Source organism: Octodon degus, unplaced genomic scaffold (genome assembly GCF_000260255.1).
Source record: "Octodon degus isolate 3935 unplaced genomic scaffold, OctDeg1.0 scaffold00118, whole genome shotgun sequence".
NCBI classification, from domain to species: domain Eukaryota; kingdom Metazoa; phylum Chordata; class Mammalia; order Rodentia; family Octodontidae; genus Octodon; species Octodon degus.
Genome location: NW_004524694.1, coordinates 3089893 through 3105749, shown reverse-complemented (window position 1 = coordinate 3105749; position 15857 = coordinate 3089893). Strand labels below are relative to the sequence as shown.

At 41.7% G+C, this 15857-nt stretch overlaps 1 protein-coding gene across 1 annotated transcript in view; it reads left to right on the top strand.

The window, feature by feature from the left end:
• Positions 1–15857, top strand: part of Pabpc1 (poly(A) binding protein cytoplasmic 1) — a 17321-nt gene extending 1464 nt beyond the window's left edge. Inside the window, exons 2-16 of the mRNA XM_004640072.2 lie at positions 1–91; positions 3902–4095; positions 4297–4412; positions 6408–6547; positions 8488–8582; positions 9169–9306; positions 9525–9620; positions 11431–11703; positions 11865–11955; positions 12756–12866; positions 12952–13106; positions 13692–13776; positions 14481–14611; positions 14994–15087; positions 15772–15857. Of these exons, the coding sequence (XP_004640129.2) occupies positions 1–91; positions 3902–4095; positions 4297–4412; positions 6408–6547; positions 8488–8582; positions 9169–9306; positions 9525–9620; positions 11431–11703; positions 11865–11955; positions 12756–12866; positions 12952–13106; positions 13692–13776; positions 14481–14611; positions 14994–15086 (1809 nt within the window). The 3' untranslated portion in view covers position 15087; positions 15772–15857. The remainder of the gene's footprint in view (positions 92–3901; positions 4096–4296; positions 4413–6407; positions 6548–8487; positions 8583–9168; positions 9307–9524; positions 9621–11430; positions 11704–11864; positions 11956–12755; positions 12867–12951; positions 13107–13691; positions 13777–14480; positions 14612–14993; positions 15088–15771) is intronic.

Sequence of the window (15857 nt, the reverse complement as noted above, 5' to 3'; positions counted from 1 at the left end):
GGGCCCATCCTCTCCATCCGGGTCTGCAGGGACATGATCACCCGCCGCTCCTTGGGCTATGCGTACGTGAACTTCCAGCAGCCGGCAGACGGTGAGCTCCGGGCCGGCGGGCGGCGGGCAGGCGGCCATGAGCCGCGGGCGGCTAGGCCAGCGGGCCCGGGGAGGGGGCGGGCGGTGTGTCAGCCCCTGGGCCGGCGGGGACACGCTCAGGCGCTGGGACTCCCGGCGGGGCCCCGGGAGCCACACCAACCTGCCCTGGGGACCAGCGCAGCCGGCAACGCACGCCCCTAGCCTGCCGGGCCACTTCCTCCTTTGCAACCATTTTCTCGTCCTCAGCTGCTCTCAAACTTCAGGGTGATGACGCTCTGGGAGGGTGGGTGAGGCTGGCTCCTTGAACTACGCTCCCGCCAGAAGGAGCAGGTGCTCGAGCCCAAGGCCGAGCCTCCTCCCCGGTTGGGAGGTGCACGCTCCCCTGGCGGGCTCTGGCGGGGTCCCGGCCTGGGAGGAAGTGAGATCCGGGCCTCGCAAGACACGTGTTGAACCCTGTAACCTCGCAGGCCCAAGGCCTGTTCCTGTGGCTGGCCCTGAGCTGGAGCCGGCTGGCAGAGCCACCAGGCCTTAGATAAAGTTAGTGGGGGTCGTGGAGTAGTGTTCCTCGGCAGTGAGAATGCAGACTTTTTAACGTGTTAGTGGCTGATGGACCTAGAAATGGAAATTACCACCGAGGCATGTACTTAGGGGTTTTCCTGTAGACTAAGCATTTCTCTTGCGTTTGCAGCAGAATGATGGGAAGAGGGACGTGGAGAGGAGAGGCAGACCCCTTTGGAGACCGGTTTTCTCAGACACCTTAGATCATTGTAGTGAAATTTGACTTGAGTTTCATAGTATCGGTGATTTGTTGAACATATGTTTTGTTCTGAAACAACTTCTGTGGTTTTGAGGAAATTCTTAATATATTGACTGATATTCGTTAAACATTAATCTAAGCTAATTAGACCATTACCTTTACCTGTAGCGTTCAAGTAAATCATATTTCTCCTACTTACAGAAGTATTCTAGAATATCAGGATCTCGGGAGGTAGAACACAAAATAGCAGATTAAGTTGAGCTTGTGTTTTTATGTGAAATTACAGTTCACAAAAAAATTTGACTGTTAAGGTATATGGCCTGATGAGTTAGAAGGATTTTATTTTAGTAACCCAATCAGTTGCCGTCAAGCAGACAGATTCCCTCAATTGTGTGGCCCAATTTTTCTTCTGGCTGCTTGGATGTGTAACAAATAGTCTAAAATTTGAGAGATTCAGTTTTATTTTAGTAGAAAAGTCTTAAAAAGTGTGATAGACTTACTCATTCACTTAGTTCATGGTTAATGATGAGTTTTGTACCAGGCACAGTTGCTATCAGGATTTTGAATGAGCAGAATATTGAATGACACAGAGCCAAAGTTGTAAAACTGTGCTGTACCTGTAGGTTTGCTGCTTTTTGCTTTGTAAGCAGTCACCTTTAACAGTTTTCAGCTCTGGGCAAGTGTATCAGTTGGGGGCAAGTAATCTTCAAAAGTAGGAAGGGAAAAGGAGAATGAATTTTTAGATACTGTAATAACTTGAAAGTTCTGGTCTTGAGTTTAATATTTTTAAATTCAGAAAAACAATTCGGAATTTGAAAAGTTGAACTTTAGGTTTCCATGGTTACAGTACAGTATATACTTTCAAATTATACTAGTAGACCAGAGCAGTAGCTGCTGAAAATATGATAGCATTTTTATCTTTTATTAATTTACCTTCTGTATGTACAGTCTGCCGTCTTTCAGAATAGATTTTCAGGTTTTCTTTTTTAAAATTACTTTTTAAAATTTGCCACTGCAATGATTTGTAGAATAGTTTGTGAAAGTGGCCAGTATTTGATAGGGAGAGGTGACTCATTCAAAAGAAGCCTGAGCAAAGTCAGCTTAAAAAAAAAAAAAAAAAAACGGGGGAACTGAGTAGGTGTGGTGAATTGGTAGTGAGCCGACAGCTGATTCTATTTTCTAGAAACTGGAACTTTCATTTATAGAAAGAAGTGGCTGGACAGTTTGTGTGGTTGGTAACTTTACAGTTAGGTTGGCCTGAAAGTTAGTTCAGGACTTAAAATTTGCTCACTGGTCTTAATGAAAGGTCTTTTTTTTACTATTTAGGGTATCCATTTTAGTGTTTCTGTAATGGTACAGATACATATGATTCAGTCTTGGTAGACTGCAAGTACTTGTAGGGCAGATTATGGACAATTTCCAACACAATCTAGATACAACTTGAAAATCATAATTGAAGTAAACCAGTCATCTAAGATAAAAGTTAGTGTTGTGTGTCAAGAAAGCATGAAAAATGGATTTTGAATATTGTGGATTGTTTCAAACATCCGTGATTATTATGCAACTATCATAAGACATTCATGTCTTCTATAGACTTCTTGCCATGAAAATCCCCTCAGTGATTCAGAAAGTTTTGTTGATGGGCTGTTTTTGAGAATGGACTATTCTTATTCTGTGTGATATTTGTAATGGTGAGCAATAAGATTAGCAGAATTTTGGTAAATAGGAATTTATTTATTTTGTCTTTTTGAGACAGGGTTGCACCATGCAGCTTATGCTGGCCTTGAGCTTACTTTGTAGCCAAGCCTGGTCCCAAATTCCCAGAAATCCTGCCTCCCTCTCCCCAGTGCTGAATGGGCCACTAAGCCCAGCTGCTTAGTCTTACATTGTTAAGTAGATTTAAAAGAATCATGGGTTCATGTTGAAGAGCAAAAAGAGATGTTCTTAAATTTAATGGCAGTTGATGCAGTGTTTCAGAAATATGTCAATTATTAGCAATATTACATTTCTTTTTATATTTTGAGATGTTGATAATTTATCTTGGTGCATTATACAAACTAAATGTAGACACCCATTTGGTACTTGAAATGTTCAGGAAACTTTTGGGGTAAGTTTGAGGCAGTATCTACTAGTCCAAACTGACCTTGAACTTAGGAGCCCAGTATTGCCTTAGCTTGGCAGTGATCATCCTGCCTCGGCCTCCCACGTGCTGAGATTACTGGTGTGTACCACCATGCCTGACTCTAGCAATCTTAGTTTAAGAGGCACTGAGACCATGTGCCTCTCCACTCCACCCACCATAGCTGTTATATCTTGGGGTGTTGTTTTAGAGCATCTCTCTGTGTAACTCAGGCTGGTCTGGAGCTCATGATGATCCTCCTGCCTCAGCCTCCTGAATGCTGGGATTATAGGCTTGTGTCACCACACCCATCTAGCTGATTTTTTTTTTTTTTTTTTTGGTGCAACCAGGGATTGAACTCAGGACCCTGCACTTGCCAGGCAAGCGCTTATTCTACTGAGCTATCTCTCCAGCCCCTGATTGTAATTTTAAGTGGTCATATGAGTAAAAATCTTAAAGCCATGCAGTAGTCCCTTGCTGTTTCCTGTTTCAAGGTTTGATTTCCAAGGGCTCACTGCTGCATGGGTTTGCAAAGAATAATGCGTGTATGGTGGACTTTTCACTGTATTGTGGGATTCTGCCATACTGTACAGTATACATATGTTAAAATTACCTAGGCTTACAAGTTTAGAAAATGGTTAAGAACATTAGAAGTGTGGGGCTAGGGAGATGGCTCAGTGGAATAAGTGCTTCCCTGGCAAGTGCAAGGGCCTGAGTTTAATCCCCAGTTCTACACACACAAAAAAAGTCAGAAGTGTGTTTTAAAGTGTGGGAAAGTCTTATAAAAGAGGGTAGGAAGAGTTTATAAAGCCATAACATATACATTAAAAAATAGGTTGCTGCTTCGCTGATTTCACTTATCCTGGAGTTGTCTGGACCTTAACCTCCGCGGTGAGTGAGGGACCACTATGCTCACTCTGAACGTTTCCTTGCAGCGGAGCGTGCTTTGGACACCATGAACTTTGATGTTATAAAGGGCAAGCCAGTTCGCATCATGTGGTCTCAGCGTGATCCATCACTTCGCAAAAGTGGAGTAGGCAACATATTCATTAAAAATCTGGACAAATCCATTGATAATAAAGCACTGTATGATACATTTTCTGCTTTTGGCAACATACTTTCATGTAAGGTAAGCAAAAATGTGACGAGTGAATATTTACAGTATTTCTGTACTTGTAGTGTGGGCCTTAAAAATAGCACATGCTGCTCAGTGGCTGTCTTCATTTCCCAAGTCTAGTTCCTGAGGTTCTGTAGCTAACGTTGTCTCCAAACGCTGGAAAACGTTAAATCAATAGCAAGTAATGACAAATGGGTATATGTTTTTCCCTAGGTGGTTTGTGATGAAAATGGTTCCAAGGGCTATGGATTTGTACATTTTGAGACCCAGGAAGCCGCTGAAAGAGCTATTGAAAAAATGAATGGGATGCTTCTAAATGATCGCAAAGTGTAAGTAGAAATATTGAGTTGGTATTTCAGAACCTTTTAATAGTACAAGACTTGTGAATTTAGTAAGTTACACATTTGTGTTTTTAATAGCAAAAACGGCTACAGTGAAAATGGACCATTAAAACCAAATAGGCTTTATAATTGTATTTTCTCCACATTTGGTGTGCCATGCAAATAGCAGATTTACCATAATATATATAATTGGTCAACATGCAGCCCCCCCATAAAGAAACAGAAGATAGGTGAGCAGGGATATAAAGATTTTCAACTAAATTCATTGTTGAAGAACCAGGAATCCAGGTGCCTTTTGTGCTGATTAAGTTAAAGTTAGCCCATTTTACAGTTGAGACTGAGGCTTAAATTGAGTTTGTAGCTTGTTCTGATAGTGGATCTACATACCAGTGAGCTGAGTTCCAAATGTTCTTTTGGTCACATAAACAGTAAATCAGAACTTTCTGATATTAATCTGTAGTGTAATTATAAGTAAAAGCTGCTAACTTTGGGCTGGCCAGGTAGCTCAGTGGATTAAAGTGCCTGCTTAGGCAGACACAGGTTGATCCCCAGGCTTGCCGTGCCTGCCCCATGCGGGGGTGGGGTGGGGGTGGGGGTTCCGAGCTGTGATTGAGACTGGACATGGTGACACATGCCTGTGATCTCAGCATTTGGGAGGCTGAAAACGGGAGAATCACTAGGAGTGCGATACACATAGTGAGACCCTGTGGACAAGCTGTCAGCTTGAACTGGATTGATAACCTGTCTAAAAGGCTTTGGTTTTTGTTTTTCTTTTTTTGAGACAGGGTCTCGCCTCACAGGCTGGCCTTTTGAACCTGCTTGTGTAGCCAAGACTATCCTCAACACAGTGATCCTCCAGCCTCAGCCTCCTAAGTGTTGGAATTACAGGCCTTTGGCACCCCCTTTTCTCTTTTTCCCCTGCAAGGCTATTTTTATAGCAGTTTAAGGACAAGTTTTATGATATAGGAAATAATGAATCTTAATCTGGGTGAATTCAGCTATAAGGTTGTATTTTAAGTAACCTCAGGGTTGTTACTGTGTAAACTACGATGATGAATGCATTTTGGATTGTGCTTATGAGGTGGACTGTCAAATGCATGATTATGGAAAGATTGTGTAATGGATGAAGAACCTTACAAGTCTAAGAAAGCCAGCAGACCCTCATTAATGAAAATTATTTATGGACTCTTGCTCTGAGAAATAGCTGATCTTTAAAATGAGATTGATAATTCATCATTTCATTACTACAGGTCAAGTGAGCCTAAACCAAAAAATCTAAGGGCCACAGTGTGAAACTGAGCCCAATGTGATCACCAGGTCAAAAATTGTCATATCAGGGGTGCTCATCTAGTAAAATGTACACACACATTTCCAGTGTTTTCGAGTACAGGGCATGTGCTCAAAACTACAGTGCTTGTAAGCAGCACTTCAGAGGAAAAATGTAAAAGAATGTCCAATCTGATTCATTGTTGGTTTGGGATATATAATGCTAAAACATTTTACAAAGTAGTCTTGACTAAATTATCTTAAGATCCTTTATACAGACAGACCCTTTAAACTAGAGAAGGAAAAGCCAGTCACAATTTGAGTGAGATCAGGGGAGATTGTTTCCCCTTTCGTTAGGCCATCTATTCCTGTGTTCCATGACATATGCGCTGCTTTAGTATCTAGGAATTTTTCAAGTCATGCTATTAATAATGTCTCAAAAGTTAGGCCAGGCCATTACATGTCACAGCATACAACTTCTGACTTTTTATTAGAAAGTTAAACTTTGTTTGAAGGATAGCAAATGAAGCGCAAGAAACACTTAAAGCTTTTATTTAGGTCTTTTCATTGACATGTACAGTTAATTTGTGTTGATAGGAATGATCCTCTTGAAACTTGGGTTAGACAGGAAAAAGAAAAGTACATTAAAATATTCAGGTTTAATTTGAACTATGTAAAAGTAGAACCTAATGTTATAGTCCTTACATATTTTATTAGATTTGTTGGACGATTTAAGTCTCGTAAAGAACGAGAAGCAGAACTTGGAGCTAGGGCAAAAGAATTCACCAATGTTTACATCAAGAATTTTGGAGAAGACATGGATGATGAGCGCCTTAAGGATCTCTTTGGCAAGTTTGGTAATGTGTCTGAATTAAATTTTTATACTCAAAAGTTCTGAGTAATTGCTCAGTGCCTAATTATACTTGCTAATGAAAGAATGAGATGAGACTTAGAATGTATTAAAAAAAAATACTTGAAGTTAGTTGTCAAGCTACAGGCCATTCTACCATGCCACAGAGTAAGGACAGTTCTGTCTAGTTTAGATGAAAGGTGAGTAGCGTTGGTTCAGCACAGTAGGGTGTGCCTGAATTAAAATAAATTTGCAGCCCAAGGTGTGGAATGCTGGCCTACCATGCTTGAGGCCCTGGTTTTGGTCCTTGGTGACGCCCCCACCACACACAGAGAAATAATACATTTTAAAAGGCTTGCCACATCAGGTGGTGGACTTAATACACATCCAGCGCCCATCTCATCAGGCGTTTGTGTGGCCCTGCACTTGCAGTGGGATGCAGTCTGTACTTCAGAGGGCAGCCTGGCAGCTTTAGGATACTTGGCCAGCTCCCACAAGCATCATGATTGAGTCACTTACAGCAGTGACTCACACAGGTTTTCCAGTGATAACTCCATGGGATGGTCTAAATCCGTGAGATCTTACACTATTTTTTTCTTGGTTTTCAAAGTAATTTGATTGATCTTGAATTTAATGAAATAATGAACAGCCTTTAGTAGAGAAAGATCAGAAAATGAATTTTTTTGTGTACATTTGCAGATGATAAAGTTGGCCTTGCTTTTTTGATTTTCTTTTGTTAAAGTGGAAGTGGTTTGTTTTTAGTACTTCAAATAATATGCAGTTTCTTCTTACTGCCAAGGTAGCATGTTGTGTTATACCTTCCTTTGAGAAGTCATTTTGTCCGAAGTCAAGAGCATTAAGATGGGGCTGGGTAAATGGCTCAGTAGAATAAGTGCTTCCCTGGCAAGCCCAAGGGCCTGAGTTCAATCCCCGGGTCCGCAAAAAAAAAAAAAAAAAAAAAAAAGCATCAAGATGTCCAGTGTCCCATTTTACCCCAAAGTGTCTATGGCCTTTCATGTTTCATCTGTCTTGCTTCTAAATCTTAAAATCAGAAGGTCTTGGATTTTGTTCATTATCTCAAATGAATAATGCTATGTGAGTGGACTGCCGTTACATGGAAGGGTCAGATACATTTTGTTTCACATCTAAGAAATTTGATGGGTCGGCTAAGTAGCTCAGAGGATTAAAGTGCCTGCTTAGGCACATGCAGGGGCCCAGGAGTTCAATCCCAGGGGGCGCACCCAGACAGCGATTGAGACTGTAATCCGGGCACTTGGGAAGCTGTGAACAGGAGGATCACTATGAATCTGATCTATGCAGTGAGAACCTATATACCCTGTGCTAAGCAAAAAAAAAAAGGAAGAAAGAAGTATGTATGGCCTTAGAAGCATTTTGAAAGCAAGTGTACCTGTGCCTCTGCATCCTCCAAATTCTCTAGTCAGATGTGTCCTTTAACCTTTTTCAGCAGACCTACTTGCCAGAGATACCACCCACCTCAGTGTGTCTTCCACTTGAAGGGGTGAGGGGAACACGTGGCTGTAGAGACATAGCTCCTCTTCTGCTGGGTTCACTCTGTTCCTCTGTTCCTGTTGCATGGGAAAGGATTCTTCTGGGATCAAAAAAACATCAAATTGTTAGCTTAAAAGAAGACCCACAGCTCTGAACTAAAACTAAGAGTGGTACTTTGGGAGTTGGATAAATTATATGTACCTTAGAATGCAAGGGAGAATCTTTTGGTCACTTAGAGAAATATGAAGTCATTGTTTCATTAGTATAAAAGGCATTTGAAGAGACTAGTGTCTGGAGTGTAGAAGGCTTGGAGAATTGTTTGGGCCTTAGAGTCATTTTATCCCACTTTTACCCCTCCATGCTTTTGCTTTTGTATGTTGATGTGAAATTGTATGAACTATGTGTATGAAATATCTTTTAATTATTCCAAATTTTTAGGACCTGCCTTAAGTGTGAAAGTTATGACTGATGAAAGTGGAAAATCCAAAGGATTTGGATTTGTGAGCTTTGAAAGGCATGAAGATGCACAGAAAGTAAGACTTAAATATAATTATATGTAGTGCTGTAGTTGTGTAGTCTGCCGTAAGACAATATAAAATAGTGTGTATTGCACTTGTGCTAAATTTGGTGGTAGTGGGGGGCATAGGTGGATGGGCAGACTGAGAGCGAAACTCAGAACCTCTAGCCTGCCAGGCAAGCACTGTGCCACCACACTCAGCTAAGTCCCTGGCCCCTTGTGTTGAAATGTATGTGTGTGCTGATGGCTATTTTACATTTCCCTGTGATTTCAATTATTTTCATTTTGTGAGATAGGGTTTCACTGTATAGTCCAGGCTGGCCTTGAACTTGCTGTGTAGCCCACGCTTTCTTCAAACTTCAGGACTGCGGTCCACCTGCTTCAGCCTCCTGAGTGCTGGATTAACAGGAATGTGCCACCATCCCTGGCTTATGTTTTATACATTGGTTTATCATAGGCTGAGAACCTATATTATTACTCCTAGACTTACTAGGTCATGGAAGCATGGATTTACTTTTAACTTTTCGTAATTTAATAAATTGTCTTTATTGTTATGGAAATAAGCTTTTATACGTTGTTCATTAATTTTTTTTTCCTTTAAGGCTGTGGATGAGATGAATGGAAAGGAGCTCAATGGAAAACAAATTTATGTTGGTCGAGCTCAGAAAAAAGTGGAACGCCAGACGGAACTTAAGCGCAAATTTGAACAGATGAAGCAAGACAGGATCACCAGATACCAGGTTCAGTTTTATTTGAGGAAGCAAAATAAGACAGGGATGAAGAAACCTGTTTTACTTTTCCGTTCAGTTACTGCTAGGTAACTGAGTGGAGATTCAGGGTGCGAGAGAAGACACAGGGACAGGATAAAGTTACAGCGGGGTGCTTGGGCACCATCCATGTGGGTGGCTTGTTTTGTTTTTTTCCCCCTTTTCTTATAGTTTCCTTTAATTCTTTCTAGGGTGTTAACCTTTATGTGAAAAATCTTGATGATGGTATTGATGATGAACGTCTCCGGAAAGAGTTTTCTCCATTTGGTACAATCACTAGTGCAAAGGTAAAAGGATGTGATTTTTTGTTTAAGATTTGGGGACAAATCCATGTATGTGAAATGTTTGCTTATTTTGTAAGCCATCAAATAATTTTCTAGAAATGAAAACCACTATTTCTAAAACTTAGTTTAATATTTGAAGTGTATGTTATAGCCTAATGGCTTACTTTTGCAGATGTTCCAAACATTTTCCTAAGGGTGCATAGTGGTTTATCATCACACAGTATGGACTAGGCCGTAGTAGTTACTGTACTAATTTTAGAAGATAATTATTGGGGAATTGTAATGATTTCTCTACTTATATAGATTCGTTTTGGATAGTGAAATCTCAAACCCTCCCCCAGCCAGTAAAGCCAGAGAAGACATTCAAGAGAAATCTTGAATTCAGATCAAGAAACAGTAATAGTATTTTAGTCCAAATTCTTAAATATTGACAGAAGAACCTCAGGGCTAAGGTTTTTGTCTGCTGTCCCATGGTTTAAAAACCTCTGTGCAAGATTTTGTGCAGTAACAGATGTGCCCGGGGCGGGGAAGAATACACAGAGATGAATTTAATGTGGTCTCATGTTGGTACTCTGCTTTTCCTCGCACCTCTGTGCCACTGAGCTACATCCCCGGCCCAAAGTGGGTGAATGCAGATTGCAAGTACTGTGGCATCATTGTGTTTCACTTGGCTTTTCTAAGAATACTTAGAATATTCATGAGTCTCTCTGTTCCATACAGTTTCTGGAAAGTTGAATATTGTACATCAGTTTATGTTGATTGTAGCGTCTTTTTTGAAAAAAAAAAAGGACAACTTTTTATAATCTTTGGTGGATTCTCATTTGAAGGAAAGTCAAGGGGTGGGCAGGAATTTGCTTGGAGGAGACTGGCCTGACTTGCTTGGCCTTTTTACTTGATAGTAGATACAAATAATTACTCATTTCAGGTATTCTCTCCCTTTTTGTTAATGGCCAAGTGCTCATGTGCTCTACGTGCGCAGTAGAGTGATAGACGTTTGGGTTGCTTCCCATACCTCTACTGTTAGAATCATTGCTCTAGTGAACATTCTTCTGCATTTCTAGAATTGCAATTGATAGTGGTAATACCGTGTGTATTTAAAATTGAAACAACCAAACTAAAAAATGGATGAACAAGTTTCTGTGGTCTTAGCTGATTTGTCAGTTGAATGCAAAACAGTATTTTTTTTTTAATGGTGTACTTTCACATGTTCCCTAATTTTGCTTTTTCTTTGCATGATGTTTATTGGGTTAGTTGTCTTTGTGTTGATTTAGGGGACACATCTGTCTTTTATTCTGTAGTTGTCCCATGTTATCACAAATAATAACGCTAGAAATCTGTGGTTTAGTAGCATAAGGTTTTGAGAAGTTGCCATGTGCTTCGGCCTTACTTCTCCCAGCTCACTGCTTGCCTAAGATAATACATATGTATAGCTTGCTCTCAATATTGGGGGTCTGAGGAAGAAGTAATAAAGCCAAGGGATGGGCTGGTGAGATGGCTCAGTGGTCTAAAGCACCTACTTAGAGCAAGCTTTGCAGAGCACAGGGATCGCGGTTCAATCCCCCAGCACCACATGCCAGCCAGCCCCGCCCCGTGGTGGGCTGAGCTGGCCACACACACACACACACACACACACAAATAAATAAATAAATAAATAAATAAATAAATAAATAATAAATAAAATTAAAAAAAAAAAAGCCAAGGGATGATTACAGGGTTCGTTACTTGATTCCATTGACTATAGCTAGCTAAATGGTGATCTTGTTTCAGTGCCTCATTTTCCCATTGTATGAACGTAATTGTTTTCTTTTAATAGGTTATGATGGAGGGTGGTCGAAGCAAAGGATTTGGTTTTGTATGTTTCTCCTCCCCAGAAGAAGCCACTAAAGCAGTTACAGAAATGAATGGTAGAATTGTGGCCACCAAGCCACTATATGTAGCTTTAGCTCAGCGCAAAGAAGAGCGCCAGGCTCACCTCACTAACCAGTACATGCAGAGGATGGCAAGCGTCCGAGCCGTGCCCAACCCTGTAATCAACCCCTACCAGCCAGCACCTCCGTCGGGTTACTTCATGGCAGCTATCCCCCAGGTGGGTTTCAGGGAGAAGAGGGCCACACAGCCTGGGTGGGACTGAGGATTGAATGAGAAAGTGCTTAGGAGTGGGGTGCCTGGGGGGGCTGGGGAGCTTATGCTAGTTACATTGTTTGCATTTCCTAAAGCTGATAAACTCGCCTGCTTGCTCCTTGGCAGACTCAGAACCGTGCTGCATACTACCCTCCTAGCCAAATTGCTCAACTAAGACCAAGTCCTCGCTGGACTGCTCAGGGTGCCAGACCTCATCGTAAGCCTTTCAGTTTTTTTTTTTTTTTAATTAAGATTGGGAATTGGATTAAAAATCTGCGTGAGATAAATTGGCTGTTCTGTTTCAGTGATATATTAGTGATTAGTTTTCAAAATTTTTGGCTATAGACGTTTGCCTCAAGTTTGATTTTAAATAGAAACTAGTGTTTTAACATTCCTGTCTTAGTGAGCTATTAACATGTTTGTTGGCTTTGGGAATGGATTCAATTCTTCGTGTTTGAATACTAAGTAGTTGTAAAAGTTCAGTGTGTCGGGTGTGGTGGCACACTCGTCTGTAGTCCCAGTTCTTGCTGACGCAGGACTGCTGTGTTAGAGGCCAGTCTGAACTGCACAGCAAGACCCCATCTCAAAAAAACTCATGAGCACCAGAGCTTTCAGGCTTTTTAAAAATAGTGACAAGGTTTTACTGTGTGGTTGACAGGTCTTAAACTCACCGTCCCAGGCTAGCCTTGAACCTCAGATGTGCAGGGCTGTTCCTGCCTCTTCCTCCCGAGTGTTGGAGTTACCATGCCCATCAGGCTTTTTAATTTTAAGCCTTGTCCTGTGGAACAGGGCTGGTGTTGCAGGAGTGCTTGAGATTTTTGCATGCTAATAATACTATTATGTGAATTTGTGCTTTTATTTACTGATAACTGATTTGATGAGTGAGAAACTGCAAAGCTGGACCCTGGCTTCAGAAAGTGTATGCATGGTCCCTTGGAGCCTTTGTGTGAGCCTCAGCTCCTAGAGCGCAGCATTGCTCTTGTTGGCCAGCTCACTGGGCTCCCGTCCTCTCTGCAGCATTCCAGAACATGCCCGGTGCTATCCGCCCAGCCGCGCCTCGACCGCCGTTTAGCACTATGAGACCAGCTTCCTCACAGGTTCCGCGAGTCATGTCAGCACAGCGTGTGGGTGAGTAGCTTAATCCCCTGTAGAAAAATGGGTTCCCAGTTTGAAACAGCAAAAGATAAAAATAAAAATGATTTTTCTTTTTCAGCAAACACATCAACACAGACAATGGGTCCACGTCCTGCAGCCGCTGCCGCTGCAGCCACTCCTGCTGTCTGCACTGTGCCCCAGTATAAGTATGCTGCAGGAGTCCGCAATCCTCAGCAGCATCTCAGTGCACAGCCACAGGTTACCATGCAGCAGGTGAGTGAATGACAGCTTCTCTGTGAAAATGACGGTGCTTGGTGGGTGAGCATGTACGCTGCGCGGAGCGTGTTGGTGATAGATGGCCGTGTGTAAAGTGTTCTACGGCCTATACTAAGAACTGCCATCTTGAATTGTGTGTTTCGAGTCACAGCATGTTAGGAAGAAGTGCAGGAAAGTTAAGTGTGTATGGATGTTAGATGTTAGCCCAGCCCAATGTGGTGACAGTAGAATGTGATCTCAAAGAATACTGTGTCTTCTGCCTTAGCCTCCTAGTTTTGGGGTTTTCTTTTTCTTTTCTTTCTTTCTTTCTTTTTTTTTTTTGAGAGAGAGAGAGAGAGGGTCTTGCAGTTCAGGTGAGTTTTGAGCTCACAATGTAGCCCAGACTGACCTTGATTATGCTGCCTCAGCTTTTGTTAAGTGCTGGAATTGCAGGTGTGTGCTGCTATGCCTAGCTGGCTCACTTCCTTAAACTACCCAGCCCCTAATCATGTGTATGCAGCGTGTGGATCTTAGCATTTGGTGATTATGTTGATGACTGCTTGTATGTGCTATTCCTTCTGAGTTTTTCTGCCTTCTATCTAGCCTGCCGTTCATGTACAAGGTCAAGAACCTTTGACTGCTTCCATGTTGGCATCTGCCCCCCCTCAAGAGCAAAAGCAAATGTTGGGTAAGTGTCTGCCTGACTTTTTCAGGTGCAGAGAGCAAAAAATGCAAAGGTCATTTACTCTGCATCTAAAAGTGACAGCTGGCACAGTGGAGTGCGGCAGTGACCTTAGTGAATCATTTCAGAGACTTAAGTGCCACCTAAAACCCATTTATATATTGCAAAGTGCAATAAAAACGCTTGTAGTTCACCCTGAATATTGAGGTTTGAGTTTAGAAAAAAACGCTACATTAACATCCTGTTTAAAAAGAAAAACATGTGCCATAGGTTTGCCACCACTGATAGAAATTAAAATTAGGGCAGTGTAAAGCTAGTAATTACTTGTTGGCAGTAGTTAAGATGGCCTAGGTCTCTCCTGAGACAAAAATCTTGCTATGTGGTTCAGGCTGGCCTTGACCTTGTGGCGATCCTGCTGACCCAGCTTTCCAAGTGCTGGCAACTGTTTTAGGAAGAATTTGAATGAATTGAAATGAGAGTTTGACTTACTCTGAGTACAGATTTAATAATTTAATAGTAATTTAATAAATGAGTAGTGCTAGAAACTTTTGTGGTACATCTTGCTTTCTCCCATGAAAGACATAATGAAATGGTAGTAATGGGCTACCATATATTATGCTGTACACAAGTAAGGCTCCTTAATTCAAATGCAGTGTGGCAAGTGCCTTCATTCTGGACTAAAGGAGGATTTGAATGTTTTTGAATTCTAGGTGAACGGCTATTTCCGCTTATTCAAGCCATGCACCCCACTCTTGCTGGTAAAATCACTGGCATGTTGTTGGAGATTGATAATTCAGAACTTCTTCACATGCTTGAGTCTCCAGAGTCTCTCCGTTCTAAGGTAATTTTAAAATTTATCATTTGTCTGATTGTCTATTTTGCCTCCCATTGTTTTCTATAAGTAGTTCTACAGAATGTCTAGTGCCTCATACAAATTAGTCTTACCGGTTATAAGCTTTAATTTTGAGCCTTTGTAGCACGTGGTGCTTTTTGCCCCAAAATGAGGTAGCTGAAGCAGAGAGCCGAGTAACCGGCCCAGGGCCCCACTGCTGGTACATGGTAGAACCTGCTCAGAGCCTATCGGTCGACCTCTAATATCCGTGCTCTTTAAATTCCTGCTGCTTAAAACAATGTTCTGTTTTCATCTGGGGATAAAAATGTGTCTTCGTGGGAATTTTTTATCAATCAGAAACTATTTTCAGTTACTTTACTGGGTTTCTTAGGTTGATGAAGCCGTAGCTGTACTACAAGCCCACCAAGCTAAAGAGGCTGCCCAGAAAGCGGTGAACAGTGCCACTGGAGTTCCAACTGTGTAAAGTGAGTTTGCCTTCTGTGTTTCACTGTTTCTAGCCTGATTTAGAGAGGAAGACCTATAAAGGAATTAAAGGAAATTTTACCTATTACCCTGTAATAGACTAGCATTTTTAAAATTGAAGCATTTTCAAATGGCTGTGGTATAGTAGTTTATGTGAAATGACCTGTAACAAGTTGGCTTTCAAATTTTAAAACCTTTATTGGGTGGTGGCTACAACATTTGTCCTTGGTACTGCTGTTCGTTGTTCCCCATGAGACAGGCTGTGTGTGTGTGTGTGCGCGCGCGCGCGCGTGTTTATGTGCACTTTGTTTTTTTGAGGTAGGTTAGTTCAGGCTGGCCTTGAATTCACTATGGCCCAGCCTGGCCTCAAACTCGGGGTGATCCTCCCTGCCGACTGCTGGGATTACAGGCGTGCGCCGCCATGCATGGCTGAAACAGGGTGATGGAGCTGCACGGCTGTGCACGGTCACGACCAGGAGTTGGCAAGGCCTTTTTGTAGAGAAATTAGTAGGTTTTGTGGGCCATGTCATTTCTCTTGGCGTTACTTACTCTGTTGCAATGTCAAAGCAGGATTTCAAGGAATGGTTGTGACAGAAAAGGGCAACAGACTGCATTTGACTATGGGCTTTAGTTTGCTATTGATGAACACCAGTATTCCCTCCTGAATTTTTGTTCTTAATTTTCAGATTGATCAGGGACCACGAAAAGAAACTCGTGCTTCACCGAAGAAAAATATCTAAACATCGAAAAACTTTAAATAACTATGAAAAAA